At 45.0% G+C, this 13,319-nt stretch overlaps 1 protein-coding gene across 1 annotated transcript in view; it reads left to right on the top strand.

Annotated features, from left to right (window-relative positions):
- The window catches only part of PRKCQ (protein kinase C theta), a 44,693-nt gene that overhangs the window by 16,016 nt on the left and 15,358 nt on the right, over positions 1-13,319 (top strand). The window contains exons 11-12 of the mRNA XM_057421916.1: positions 835-1,010; positions 3,441-3,614. Of these exons, the coding sequence (XP_057277899.1) occupies positions 835-1,010; positions 3,441-3,614 (350 nt within the window). The remainder of the gene's footprint in view (positions 1-834; positions 1,011-3,440; positions 3,615-13,319) is intronic.

Raw genomic sequence — 13,319 nt, 5'->3', positions numbered from 1 at the left:
GGCACTAGTTAAAGCATGGCAGAGCCACTTCATACCAGTGCTCTGGGTTTGATACTGTGCAACAGCAAGCTGCTGAGCCTCAGAGGCTGGTTTTGGTGCTATGTGAGCTCAGGGGATAGTGCACTTTGGCCCCCAAGGGGGAAATAAATGATATCCCCATCTGTGCTTACTTTCTTTCTTTTCTACAAGTAGGACTGGCTACGCTGATACGAATCAGTAAAGCCCCAGATGGTTTCACATCTGTTTTACATGTGGGTCTATTTGTCTGATGAGTAGTGTTCTTGCTGTTCAGCAAATTAGAACAGTACAGCAGTGCGTATTTCAGTGCATGGGATAAATCCAGTAATGGCCAGGATATCTCAGAAGTTCACATATATCCAAGTGTATACAGTAATGAAGAAAATCTGACTAGTTCCACTCCAGGACAGCTGGAATACTTGATCAGAGCTTCACATCCATAGTAGGTGCCTAGTACGAAAATGCTGCTCCATCTTTTCGTCTTGCTTTGCCAAGGGTCTTGAGAAGACCTTGAAAAAATGGGACAGCATCATAATAGCAATGAGCAAGAAGGACTGAAGTACACAGGCAGCCAGAAATGAAGGTCATGGTTTTGCTGCCGTAAAACAAAGAGACAGATGTAAAGTGGGAGTAATGCCACTGAAAAAGGTGGAGTTACACAGGAGTGAACTTTGGGAGCAAATCCAATCCACTTAGTAGATGTGGCCACTGTGTATTTGAAATACCCTCTTGACACTAAGCACAATGCCTGTAAGTGTTCTGGGGATTTTCCACTTGTTCCAGGGGTTTATTTGAATGCTTTGACGTGTGTTGCAGAGCCACAAGGCATCTCCTGGGAGTCTCCAGTGGAGGGCACAACGAAAGGGGAATCTCTGATAGAGTCAGACTCAGGAGAACAGCCCCAGGAGCAGCAAGAGCACCAAGTGCAGCTAAAACTAAGCATTGAGGATTTTGTCCTGCACAAGATGCTGGGGAAAGGCAGCTTTGGCAAGGTAAGCATCAGGGGGACTGAAACACCATTGAATGCATCTGTATATTGCTTTCTATGGCACTAAATAGCATCTGGTTTGAGGGCCACATAGGAAAAAACATCTCCAAGACTCCAAGGAGCCCTTGGTCTGGCATGGCTGACTCTTGAATCAGACTTCTTTCCTCAGACAAAGACCTTCCCTCTGTCCCAGTAGTTGCTGTTTCATGAGTGCCCATGATAGGAGAGGAAAGCAGCCAAATAAAGCTGCATCTTCCCCTGTTGTGCAGGTTGATGCGGCCTGGGTATCCACAGAGAGGAAGATCTCCATGCTGTCCGTCTCCTGCTGGCTTAGCTGAACAAGTTCAGAGGGAGGTGAAAGCATTAGCTGGAAAGCTAAGTGTGGATCACCTCTCCTATCCGGAGCAGCAGGTCTCCAGCTGGGAATGCTAACTGATCTTTCCCATCTCCGTCTTCCCATCCAGTTTGTGCTGGAGCATAAAGCAAACTTTGTAACAGCCAAGAATTTGTGCTTTTGGAACAAGAACCACCTTTTTTCAGTGGATTCATTAATCTTGATGAATTGCTCCTCCTCCCAGATGTCCCCTGGAAGGGGACTCGCGTTGTTCAGTGCCTACATAAAGCTGCAGGAAGCAATTTCAGAGGAACTCACCATTGTATTTTCGCAGCCAATAAGGATAATGTGTATCATTATGTATTGCTCATATCTCGCATCTTTCCAAGATAGAAACCATGCCTTAAAGAAGGGCTGCTTTTTGCCTGCTAAGTGAGCTGGAGGAACTGCTTTAGCCAGTTCTTAAACTGGCTTAAATTGTTTTCACCACTTCTTAAACTGGTGAAATATTTGCTGTGTTGGCTTTCCATACTTGGAAATACTTGACATGACTACGGTTTGCATGGGAAGCAGAGCTGAGGTATCTCATTTAGAGATCTGAGCCAGAATACATCCAAAATCCATGTCCCAGACATTGGACTCCAGACAATACATGTCATAGAAGCACTCACATTGGAAGGGACCTCTGGAGGCCATCTAGTCCAACCTGCTCCTCAAAACAAGTCTAAGCAGATGAGTGTGCTCCAGGGTTTGTCTAGTCGAGTCTTGAATGCCTTCCCTGATGCAGATTCTGTACCTGGCTTTAGCCCTCTCTGTTGACATGGACTCTGCAAGCCTCTGCATCTCTCTGCAGTGCACCATGTGGGTGTGGATGGGCTATTTCATGCCCTTCTGCAACAAACCTCACCCACAAGTTTCCTGTGTAGGTGTTGTTCCTGGTCCCCTTATTTGCTTGGAGCAAGATTCACTTCCCCATATAGGGTGTGCAGATTTGACTGCCTGAGGGTTCTCTCCAGCTCTGCATGGACCAGGGATGTTGAGGGCCAGAGGAAGTCCTCTCTGCATGAGTGGGGATAGCATTGCCCACCTTGGAAGTCCCAGCACAAGTCACAGATGTACTGTGCTCCTCAGGAGAGCAGTGCCATGCACAAAAACAGGGGTAAAAAGAGTGCCTGCAGCATCAGCACTGTTAGCATGTCTGGTCATTCAGTGCAGAGACCAAGGGAGGCTCTAAACTCTGCTCCCTGTCTGGTGCTACAAAGTGAAATGCAGCAGCAGCCAAAAGGGTAAATAAAGCTTTTGTCAGAGGTAAAACATGTCTGAGCTTACTCAGTAAATAGTGTCTGGTAGAGAACTTCAGAGACCTCTTTGATGTGTCTTGTGTATTTATTCAGTCTATGAGAAATGGTGTCAACAGGCAGCATAAAGGCACAGAACTGGAAACTTCTTTGCTCCTTGGTCCCTAGGAGCCCCTTCTCTGCTGCTCCGTGTCTCATTTTCCCTGCCCATAAAACCAGGCAGAGGTCCTAACTCCTCTGGGATGTATTTTGCTGTTCCTAGAGAAGTAGTTCTGCAGAAGCATAGAGGACCCATCCCTTTTACTCAGGCATCCTGCTTACTGGGAGGAAGAGGAGAAAGTTGCATCTGATTCAGATCATTCTAACTACGGTGGACATCAGTTTACAGCTGCTGAGGATCCGGTGCAGGGCATTTGCATTTCACATGTTGACAAAGCAAGATTCTGTGTTTTGTTATTTGAAGACATAAAAAAGGAAATGTATCTCAAGAGCATTTGCATAAAGTTGGTTTCCGTTATCAGAAGTGTTTGCTCTCTGACATGCCCTGTCCATATGGGCATGTAGCCCCTGCTCTTGTATTCACCAAGGCCTCCCTAGGGTTCAGCTTCATACAGCTATTCTGGGTGTGGGGAACTAACTCAAAGTCTACGTGGTCTTAAGGTCAGAACTGAGCCTTAAACATCAGCTTTTTTAAGGTCTACCCTAGTGAATTCCCCATAGCTCAGCTCCCATCCTCATATGGTTGTGTTGCCAGCTCTGAGAGATTAGTATCACTCTTTCTGAGCAGCCATTTCCACCATAGGTGTTCCTTGCTGAGCTGAAGAGCACAGACCAGTATTTTGCTGTGAAAGCCCTGAAGAAGGATGTGGTGCTCATGGATGATGATGTTGAATGTACGATGGTGGAGAAGAGAGTCCTCTCCTTAGCTTGGGAGCACCCATTCCTGACTCATGTCTTCTGTACGTTCCAGACCAAGGTAAGACAAGGATCTGATACCTAATTCCATGGGCTGAGGATGCTTTGTTGAAATATGGATACTTGGTGAAGTGCTTAAGTCTGCTAGATGTTAGGGAACAGCTTGGACATGAAGTGGTGCTAAGAGAAGGGAGCTTCAGGTTAACCCCTTAGGAAGCAGCTCCAGCAATTTCAGCTGCCTTGCCCACATTAACCTGGGTGCAGCGTGGGGCGTTGGAGGATCATGGACTCCAGGACTGATTGATGATCCAGGCTATGCAGAGACCCATTGTTAAAATCTGTGTCCTGGTACCCTGGGCTGAGGACATGCAAAGGCCACATCCACAGCCAGGGTGCAGATGTGGCCACACTGGGGTTATCAGAACATCTTAGACCATGAAGCAGTATGCATGCTGCAGTGAGTCAAAGCTAACTCAAGAAACTCTGGTTATTGAGAATAAACAAGCTGCCATTCACTTTGGGAATCTTCTTTATCTCCAATTACTGTTAAGTTTTGTTAGACTTCCTAATTCATGCAGGACCGCTGGTGGTGAATATTGAGGTTCCGAGGGGTAACACAAAGCATCTTCACTTGAAATCCTGCGTAGGACGCCAAACCAAAATTGAAGTGACATTTAAGTTGTATGTGTATCTTCATGACTCTATGTGGCAACAAACCACCAACAGATGAGCTTTCCAGAGCCTTTCCTACAGTGATAATCTGTCACCTTAATGCTAAAGCACACACAGGGCATAGGAAAACACAGTGGAAGGAAATCTGAGAGCTTGTCTCGTCTGTCCATCCTGTTCCTGAGAGGTGCTTGCTGTCCCTGAGCTCAGATTCAGAGCTACACCACTCTCTTAAGGCTGCTTGTTGAGGGTTTTGTGAGGATGCTCCTAGTCCTTGCTCAATCCCAGGGTTTAGTGACACAAAGCACTGCTCAGTGTGAGGTTAGGACCTGCTTAGCAATAGGCTCACTGCTTTTGCAGGGTCAGGAGGAACAAATATAACCCCTGCAGTAGATCACAGTTGTCCAAGAGATGCGGCACCTGTTTAAAGACAGATTAAATTCATAGCAGGGAGTGTTTGGGAACTGCCATAGGTGATGTGTCACTGAGACCAGGTGTTCATGTTTAACCCCTTTGGGATTGTCAGTGAAGACAGCATGACCTGGGAATGGATCATTGCCTGGAAAAGAAAGGAGTTAATTCCCTTTTTGGGGCCTAGACTTCAGGGGAAAATATAAATGACCAAACTCCTAAAGCAAAGGAAATCAAGAAGTAATTAAAAAAACCAAAATATTCTCAGCTCTACAAGGGAACTTACACTCCAGGGAGAGATGCTTGTGCTGCCTGTAATTCCTGGGGACATGCGCTGATGCCACTGGCTGCAGCAGCAGAACTGTGTTGTCTATGGTCCAGCCTGGTCCAACCTCGATCTGCAAGCTGGAGGTCCAGTTGGGGATGGTTGCAGCAGTGGCAAGTGGCATGCAAGTGTTCACATCCCTCATGAGACTAAAAAGATGAGAGACCACATGGAGCCAGATGGGATTTACTGACCATTTAAGGGGGTGACTGTGCTTCCAGTGGTGGCTGAGGCAAGGAAAACCTGCAGGATGGAAAAGCAATGAGTGCTTGAAAACTCATGGGTGCCGGGCTCAAAAACCCAAGTGATCTTTTCCTACACTGTCTCATGGGCAGCATCACAGTGTTGCTCTCCTGACACAGAGAAGGAACTAGCATTCATCTCATCTCAAGTCACCATTGCCACTTTAAAGTTATTTGATCTCTCCATTTTGCCCTCAGGTTCACAAATAGAGAAGCTGGAATGTGGCTGCCCCGGCCAAAGGCTCTCGGTTTGATTGATTTCTAGCTTATGTTTTTCTCCTCTGACCTTTGCAAGCCAAGAGGCGATTGCTCGATGCATGAAAGTCATTCAGAGGGGGAGAGCTGTGACAAACCATGGACAGGCTTTCATGGCTCAGAGGACGTGCTGCAGTCATCATATCTTTTAGAACAGTGTCTTAGAAGCCAGGGCACTGCTGCGTGCAGCCCCTCTCTGGACTTTGGTATTGAAAACTTCAATTTTCAGTTGAAGCACTGGTATTGTTTTAAGGTTTCGCTGGATAGATAAGTAGTTTCAAACAGAAATGCATGTGTCAATGACTTTCTGAATCCCTAATGCTTTGCCTTGCAAGGTTTCCGAACTGCTTCAGGTACTGAGTGCCTCTACAAAGGGCAGTAAACCAGGAGCATTCCTATGCTGAAACAAGAACCCCACGTCTCCAGAGGGGTAAAAAAGGCCACATAATCTGTTATGAGTTCTCTGGGATAGGTTTCTTCTTGTTCTCAACCCAGGTCATCTGTGAATGCTCAGATATATAAAGCTTGACAGCCCTTCAGACTGGTGTTTCTAAGGCACCAGGCACCTAATACTCCTTTGTATTCCTGCATAGGCTGAACAATCAGTGCATTTGAAACCCAGAATACTCATCATGGTTTTCTACATTAGAATAAATCCAAGCAGAAAATTCCAATCTGATTTTGAACTTGACTGTTTTATTTCACTGCAGTCATCTTTGTATCCAGATATTCAGCCAACATAATTATATGGTGTGAATTTTCACAAGCTCAGAGAGTTACTCTGTTGTATTAGATTTAAAGGAGCGCTGTTATGTTCGAGAGGAGGAAAAACATGTTTATAATTCCATGAAATCCCCAAATTAGTAACGCCAAAACACTGAGTAGCATCCCAGTGCTTCTGTTTTATTCTTCTTTTGGCATTTCACTGATATTCTGTGATAAAAATAGGCTTTCCCTTTTTGAAAGTCACTTTTGTTTCTGCTACTTTACTTCGTTTGCTTCATTTACTTCACACCCTTTACCTAAATGCAAATGAAGTCTTGAGGCATTTTGGCTTATAGCACAAAAAAGCACCAGAGAACAGTACCTCAACCCAAAAGAGAAGTCATCTTTATTGCAATTTAAAAGCAAGTCTTACTGAAACAGGGTTTTTTTTCTGCTTACTAATGTATTCTGTCTTTTCAAAGTCCTGGTGGTGAGCCATTTTCACATGACTGACTTCAAAATCTCTTACATTGGCAGGAAGGAGAAAAGGATTATACATAAGGAGTGTGATCCAAATTTAAAGATTCTTAGTCTCTGAAGTGTTATCCATGAGTATTTTTAGGAAATTTCCCATTAAAATATCTCCTCAGAGGAAACTACAATTCCTGCAAAATTTTCCAAGAGGAATTTCAGTTTTCTTCTATATTTCTCTTGCTGTTAGAGGGACAGAGATGAATTATTTGACCTAAGAGCATGTGGGTTGGCACACATGCATTTCACACCTATGTGATGTTCAGCTCCACTGCATAGTTGTGCCATAGACCTTATGAGCAAACCTGGATCAGGCCCACATGCCCTTCCCAAGCAATGCAGGATCCTCTCTGACCAGAGCATGGCTGCAGGATGTTAATGTATTGCTGAAGTCATCCTGCAGAGCAGTGAAGTTGCAAGTCTTGATTTCCACCACCATTTAACCACTGAACCACAACAAATTGTTGGATGGACTAAACAAAACATGGTGTGCTGGTTACAAAATGAGGTGTCTTTTAAGATCAGACCAGATGTCTTTATAGTCAGCAGCTTAGTTTTGGCATTGACCAGTAAGGATGGCTAAATAAGAGAGTATATGGCAATGCAGTGGGTTTTTGCCTTGTATAAACCATCCTTGTCCCTTGCACAAACCATCCCGTGCCTTGGTGTTCTGCCATTTGGGAGGCAGGATCTTGAAGCTACAGTGTTCCTAGGTCTCCATCCTCCTGGTATTTTGGGGTGATACATCAGCTTGGAAACAGCTGATTCAAGGCCTAATGGGAAAGTTGGGGAAGAACTGGGAAGTTTAGGGAGGCTTTGAGGAACCAGCAGCAAGAAAACTGGCAAGGTCTCATTCAGTCCTGGCCAAAATCTCAACATGGTTCAGTAGAAATAGCAGTGCCTCAGCAGAGCTTTGGGATTTCAACAAGGTTCTGCCAGAGAAGGTGTGAGCAGCTGTAATTGTAATAGCAAAAATAGGAAGTCTTTACAAGACCCTTCTTGGTTGTGTCAGCCCATGTGGTGGGAACAGCTGGAGTGTTTTGGCAATGAAAAGAAGGGGCCAGCTCATAAGCATGGGGTTAAGTGATAGCTGATCAATATATTCAATACACATATTGCCTTCTTATTGCCTATGTGTACGGAAAATCAGCCCAAAATGCATTCAGCTTTGCCTGAGATGTCTAAAGGTCTGCTCTATGTCCTGGAAAAAGTTGACTTCTTAAAATGAAAACATTTACATTTCCCCTCCCATTTTTCAGCTGATAAAATACTTGTTTCCTAAATCTGACTTTTTGCTTAGGTTTTGGACCGGTGATCCCAAATCTTCACAGAAATTTGTTCCTAGCCTTGAGAAAACTAGTTCCTTTCCAAGATCCCACCCAGTACTGATCATAAAATAGTTTGGGTTGGAAAGGACCTTAAGATCATCCAGTTCCAACCCCCTGCCATGGGCAGGGACACCTCACACTAAACCATGGCACCCAAGGCTCTGTCCAACCTGGCCTTGAACACCACCAGGGATGGAGCATTCACAACCTCCCTGGGCAACCCATTCCAGTGCCTCAACACTCCCCACAGTAAAGAACTTCTTCCTTAGATCCAGTCTAAATTTCCCCTGTTTCAGTTTTCACCTGTTACCCCTTGTCCTGTCACTACAGTCCCTAATGAAGAGTCCCTCCCCAACATCCCTACAGGCCCCCTTCAGATACTGAAAGGCTGCTATGAGGTCTCCACGCAGCCTTCTCTTCTCCAGCCTGAACAGCCCCAACTTCCTCAGCCTGTCTTCATACAGGAGGTGCTCCAGCCCCTGATCATCCTCGTGGCCTCCTCTGGACTTGTTCCAACAGTTCCATGTCCTTTTTATGTTGAGGACACCAGAACTGCACACAATGCTCCAGGTGAGGTCTCACGAGAGCAGAGCAGAGGAGCAGGATCACCTCCTTCGACCTGCTGGTCACGCTCCTTTGGATGCAGCCCAGGATACGGTTGCTTTCTGGGCTGCGAGCGCACACTGATGCCGGCTCATGTTCATTTTCTCATCCACCAACACCCCCAAGTCCTAGGGAGAGCCACTTTCCCTTGCAAGACAGGGCTGATTGATAGCAACTCAGTTTACCACTGTAAGTGATATACTCTGCCTGATTGGAGCGGTGGGGAAGGGTCCTGGGATCTCAGAACTCAAGTGAAAGGAGTTATTGCCAGCCTTGTCTACATCTTTATGTATACGTATGTATTCTTACATATGTGTATCAATGTATTCATATTCTTCATACCAAGTAGATGGGCACACAAAGCTAAGCATCACCAATGAGCAGTTTAACATGCAGCCAAAAACGCTGACAGTGAAAGGATTAGAACAGAAAATAAACCATAAGGTCAGAGTCCGGACTGAATTATTTGACAGCTTTAAGAAATGCTGCCATCTCCAGAAGATAGACTGATATTACACAAGAGCTACAAACACATCTTTAAACCAGAGAATAAAATTAAATCTAGAGTTTAATCTGTAACACATTGGCTTTGCTCATTCCCATGGCAGGGGGTTTGGAACTAGATGATCTTAAGGTCCTTTCCAGCCCTAACTATTCTATGATTCTATGGTGCATATAGCTATATAAATGACTCCTATGGTCACCTACTAGGGAGGAGTGACCTTGTGTTAGCTCATCCCCATGGGAGTAGGCACAGTGAGGAGCACATGCATTGCTTGTTTTCCCACTGCATGGGAACACCCACTGGTGCAGAAGGCTGAAAGGCCTTTAGCTCCCATCTGTCCCATGAAATAAAATGGATCTGAAGCTGAAGGAGACCTACAAGGATGCTGGAGAGGGGCTCTTCATCAGAGACTGTAGTGATAGGACAAGGGGTGATGGGTTCAAACTGAAACAGGGGAAGTTCAGGTTAGATATAAGGAAGAAGTTCTTTACTGCGGGGGTGGTGAGGCACTGGAATGGGTTCCCCAAAGTAGTGATGAATGCTCCATCCCTGCCAGTGTTCAAGGTCAGGTCAGACAGAGCCTTGGGTAACATGGTCTAGGGTGAGGCATCCCTGCCCATGGCACGGGGCTGGAACTGGATGATTTTAAGGCCCTTTCCAAACCAAACCATTCTGTGATTCTATGCTATGCTATGGCTGAGCACTCAGACAGGGCTGTCAGGAAAATGCGAGACAAGAATCAGGAGCAGGAATTGTGTGGTATCAAACCTTTCTCTTGGCAAGGGCCACCTGATTCAGTAGGCATGAAGTAGGGTTAGGTCACTTAATCCGACTGAGGACCCCTCCACATGCACAGCCATTTGTGAGGGTAACTGCTTTAAATAAGGTTAGAGGCACACTGTCCTGCAGCATTAATTATTCCCATGCTCATCCTGAGGAAACCCTGAGAAGAAGTTTTTCCTTTCAGTAGATGGTGTTAAATGGTGTATTTGTATGTATGCAAGTGCTTTCACATGCAAAGAAAACCAAACCTGAAAATCTCTGCAGAAAAGTGCTCTAGAGGGCTTCCAGCTGGTTTGAAGGTTTAAAGAGCCTGTTATAGGATGTACCTTCAAAAGATACATTTAAATGCTGCCTGCTTTATCCTCATTGTTTCTAAAGTTGAAAGCATCTCTGATAGTGACTATTCATTCTCACAGCAACTGCATGCAGAACAGAAGCAGGTTGATTTAATTCCATCTGTGCCATGTCCTGGGGAGGCAGAGGGAGAAGGTAGCTCTGCAGAGAGAAGCCCAGCACAGGCACTGAGGGGCTGGGTCCAACCTGGCCTTGATGGAGCAAGAAATTAAGTTCTTGGAGTAATCAAGTCTTTCAGCGTCTGTCAGGATTAACTCAGTGAGGGAACAGTGTTATTTTGAGTGCAGGATGTACATCTGTGTGTCTAACTGTGCTTTGCACATCATGTCGCATGGTTCTGATGGCTGTAGGAGCAGTGCTTCATCCTCCCATGGAGAGGCTTGTGATATTCCATCTGCTGCAATGCAAGATGATCTAGAAGTAGGGAATGGCTGATACATGGATGTCCTCAAGACAACTAGTGACAACTATCCTGGGGCAGTGTCCATTGCTGAGTGCAGAAAATGCTTTTGCATCCCTCCTTGAGCTCTGTGGTTGTAAAAGATGGCCCCAAACTCTTTCATGAGACCAGATTTATTCTGTTCTGTGATGTGAGTCTGCAACCATGACCAGAAGTTGACTTGACCACTTGCTACACGAGGATGCTGTCATGGGTGGTCAGGAAGTTGTTTGCTGTCTATACACATGGCAGACAGGGAGGGTGGAGGTGAGGGGCTCTTCCCAAGCCTTCTTCAAAGCTGTGTAGGTCTCAGCACTGAGCAACAGCATTCCTGTTTGCCCAGCGCCCCTGACCTAGGACCATTGCAGGGGATAAGGGCATGCAGAGGTTTATCATCATCTTGAGAAATACCCACTTAACTCACTCTCACCTGGTCCAGATGCTGACAGACTTCAGAGCCTCACAGCAGCAGACAGAAGTCACAGGACAAGAGGAAGTGTAGGTTGGAGACTGTCTGCAAACACGTTGGAGACTGTCTGCAAACACCTCCAAACATGCCATTCCAGCCCTTCAATCTCTATCACACAGTTGGCTTTTCAGTGGTTTCAAGTATGGGGTTTGCCACTTCTCGTTTTTAATGTGCTCTACAGATCTCAGCCTTAGGAAGCTGTCTACAATAATTTATTGCAGCTTCCACTGCTTGATTATATCTTGCTGCTCATAATGACGTACTTAGAGCAGGTTTTGCCGTGGGCCATCCCAGACACCTGACCTTTGTAAGAAGCAAGGGAAACTTCCAAGTCTCAGAGCAGAAAAGTCAGAATGATGCTGTCTTTCTTTTATGTACCACTCTATAGTACCTGGTAGTCCATGAACTTCCGTATTAATCATGCCTAAGTCAAGTTTGTAGTCTTCAGCTTCATGGCTTTAGACAGTTGAGTTCATATAATGATCTTTGGATGTTAATTAATCTAAGAGGTTGTCCACCTTTTCTTTCTTCAGGTGGTAGAAGGATGCTGCCAAAGTCCCCAGTTTGGAGTTCCCAGTTCAATTAAATAAGTGCATCAGTTGGTTGCTCAAAATCATGAGCAAGTAGAGCAGAATTGCTTGTTCAGCTGAATAAACACGAATTTCAAGTTGCACTTAAAGATGTGAGATAAGGTGTAGCCAAATTCAGTGGACTTTCTGGGGAAACCCAGGGGTTTTCACCTTCCCATTAACTGAACCTGAATCTGGCCCATATAAAGATCCATGAGATTTCTTCTATCACAGTGTGGTACATGTGGCTGCTGGTCTGTTGTTGGCTAAATCTCATCACCTCCTTTTATACCTTCACAAAGAGCATCTGTTCAAGTGTTTTCCTGAGCAGGCTCCTGAAATTGCTTCCAAGATTTATGCATTTCTATACTACTAAATTCCTCAACTCTATTTGGCCTTCTTACTTGCTTAAACTGATTTATGAGCACTGACATCCACAGATGCAAGATGTTCAAGCTGAAAACCCGCACCCATTTGTTTTATTGGCAGAGTTTGTATTTATTCCCTGGGAGGCCAGTTCTGGTCCTGTGCTTGTTGGATGACATGTGTGGTTTCCAGGCAGACGTCCATTTAAATAAGAGTACTGTAATTAAAAGGATCTGGCTAAGGAAATTGCACAGATCAGAGCGGACAGCTGTGATTTGAAAGGAACAAATACTGTTGTTGTTTTAAATAGCCAGCTCTCGACTTGCTGCCAGAGATCTTACAGATGAAAACTTTCATCCTTTAGATCTTATGGATGAAAACTTCCATCCATTAGACCTTATGGATGAAAATTTTCCTTCAAGTGTTAAAAACATAAGTGAAAAGAGCTCTGTTTCCCCCTCCAAAATATGTGACAAGCAATAGAGATTAAAAGGAAGATAGTCATCAACTTCAGCATAGCCTGGAGATGACTAACTTCAGATGCGTGCACAACAGAGAGAAGCTTTTGAGGAAAAGAACTACTGCATACATCCTATTTTATTCATGCATTTGTGAACAAAAGATGAGATTCCTGAAACAGAAGTTTAATCTGGGAGCATAACTCATTGCATAGATACTCTTCTTCCAGAAAGAAAAGGTCCCCCTCCTGCTTTGTAGGTACAATTTAGTGTGGAAGGGATTGGTCTGAATCAGCCTCCAGCTTCTGAAGGGAGCTGATGGTGAAGTTATGGGTGATGGAGCAGCGAGGGGATCAGTGTGGTGTATACCAAGGATTGGGAAGCAAACCTTAGTGATCAGTTCTGCTCTTTATTCAGTACAGAGACCCACACACCTCCCATCATTTCTATGTACCAGGAGGAGCTTTTTCATTGCCCTGCTGAAAGAGCTGATAGTTGCATGCAACTGTGGATAATGACTGGATCTTTTTCCTAGCTTCTCTGTCCTGCAAACACTCAGTGGGCATCCAGAAATGTGATTCCTTCACGAATCTTCCCACTAGCAACTTACAACTTACCTTGTTTAATAGAGCCCCTTTCAAACTTGAAATCAAGCATATACTTAAAACAGATTGTTGCATCTGGCCAGTGTCTTTGATAACTTGAAAAAGTCAGACCCAAAAAGAAGTGCAGGAATTCAGGTAACACCAGCTTG

This window comes from Pezoporus wallicus, unplaced genomic scaffold (assembly GCF_028554395.1).
Source record: "Pezoporus wallicus isolate ANWC-B61680 ecotype Strahan unplaced genomic scaffold, APGP_CSIRO_Pwel_v1 contig_7901, whole genome shotgun sequence".
Classification (NCBI taxonomy): domain Eukaryota; kingdom Metazoa; phylum Chordata; class Aves; order Psittaciformes; family Psittacidae; genus Pezoporus; species Pezoporus wallicus.
This window is presented reverse-complemented; position numbering and strand designations above follow the sequence as displayed.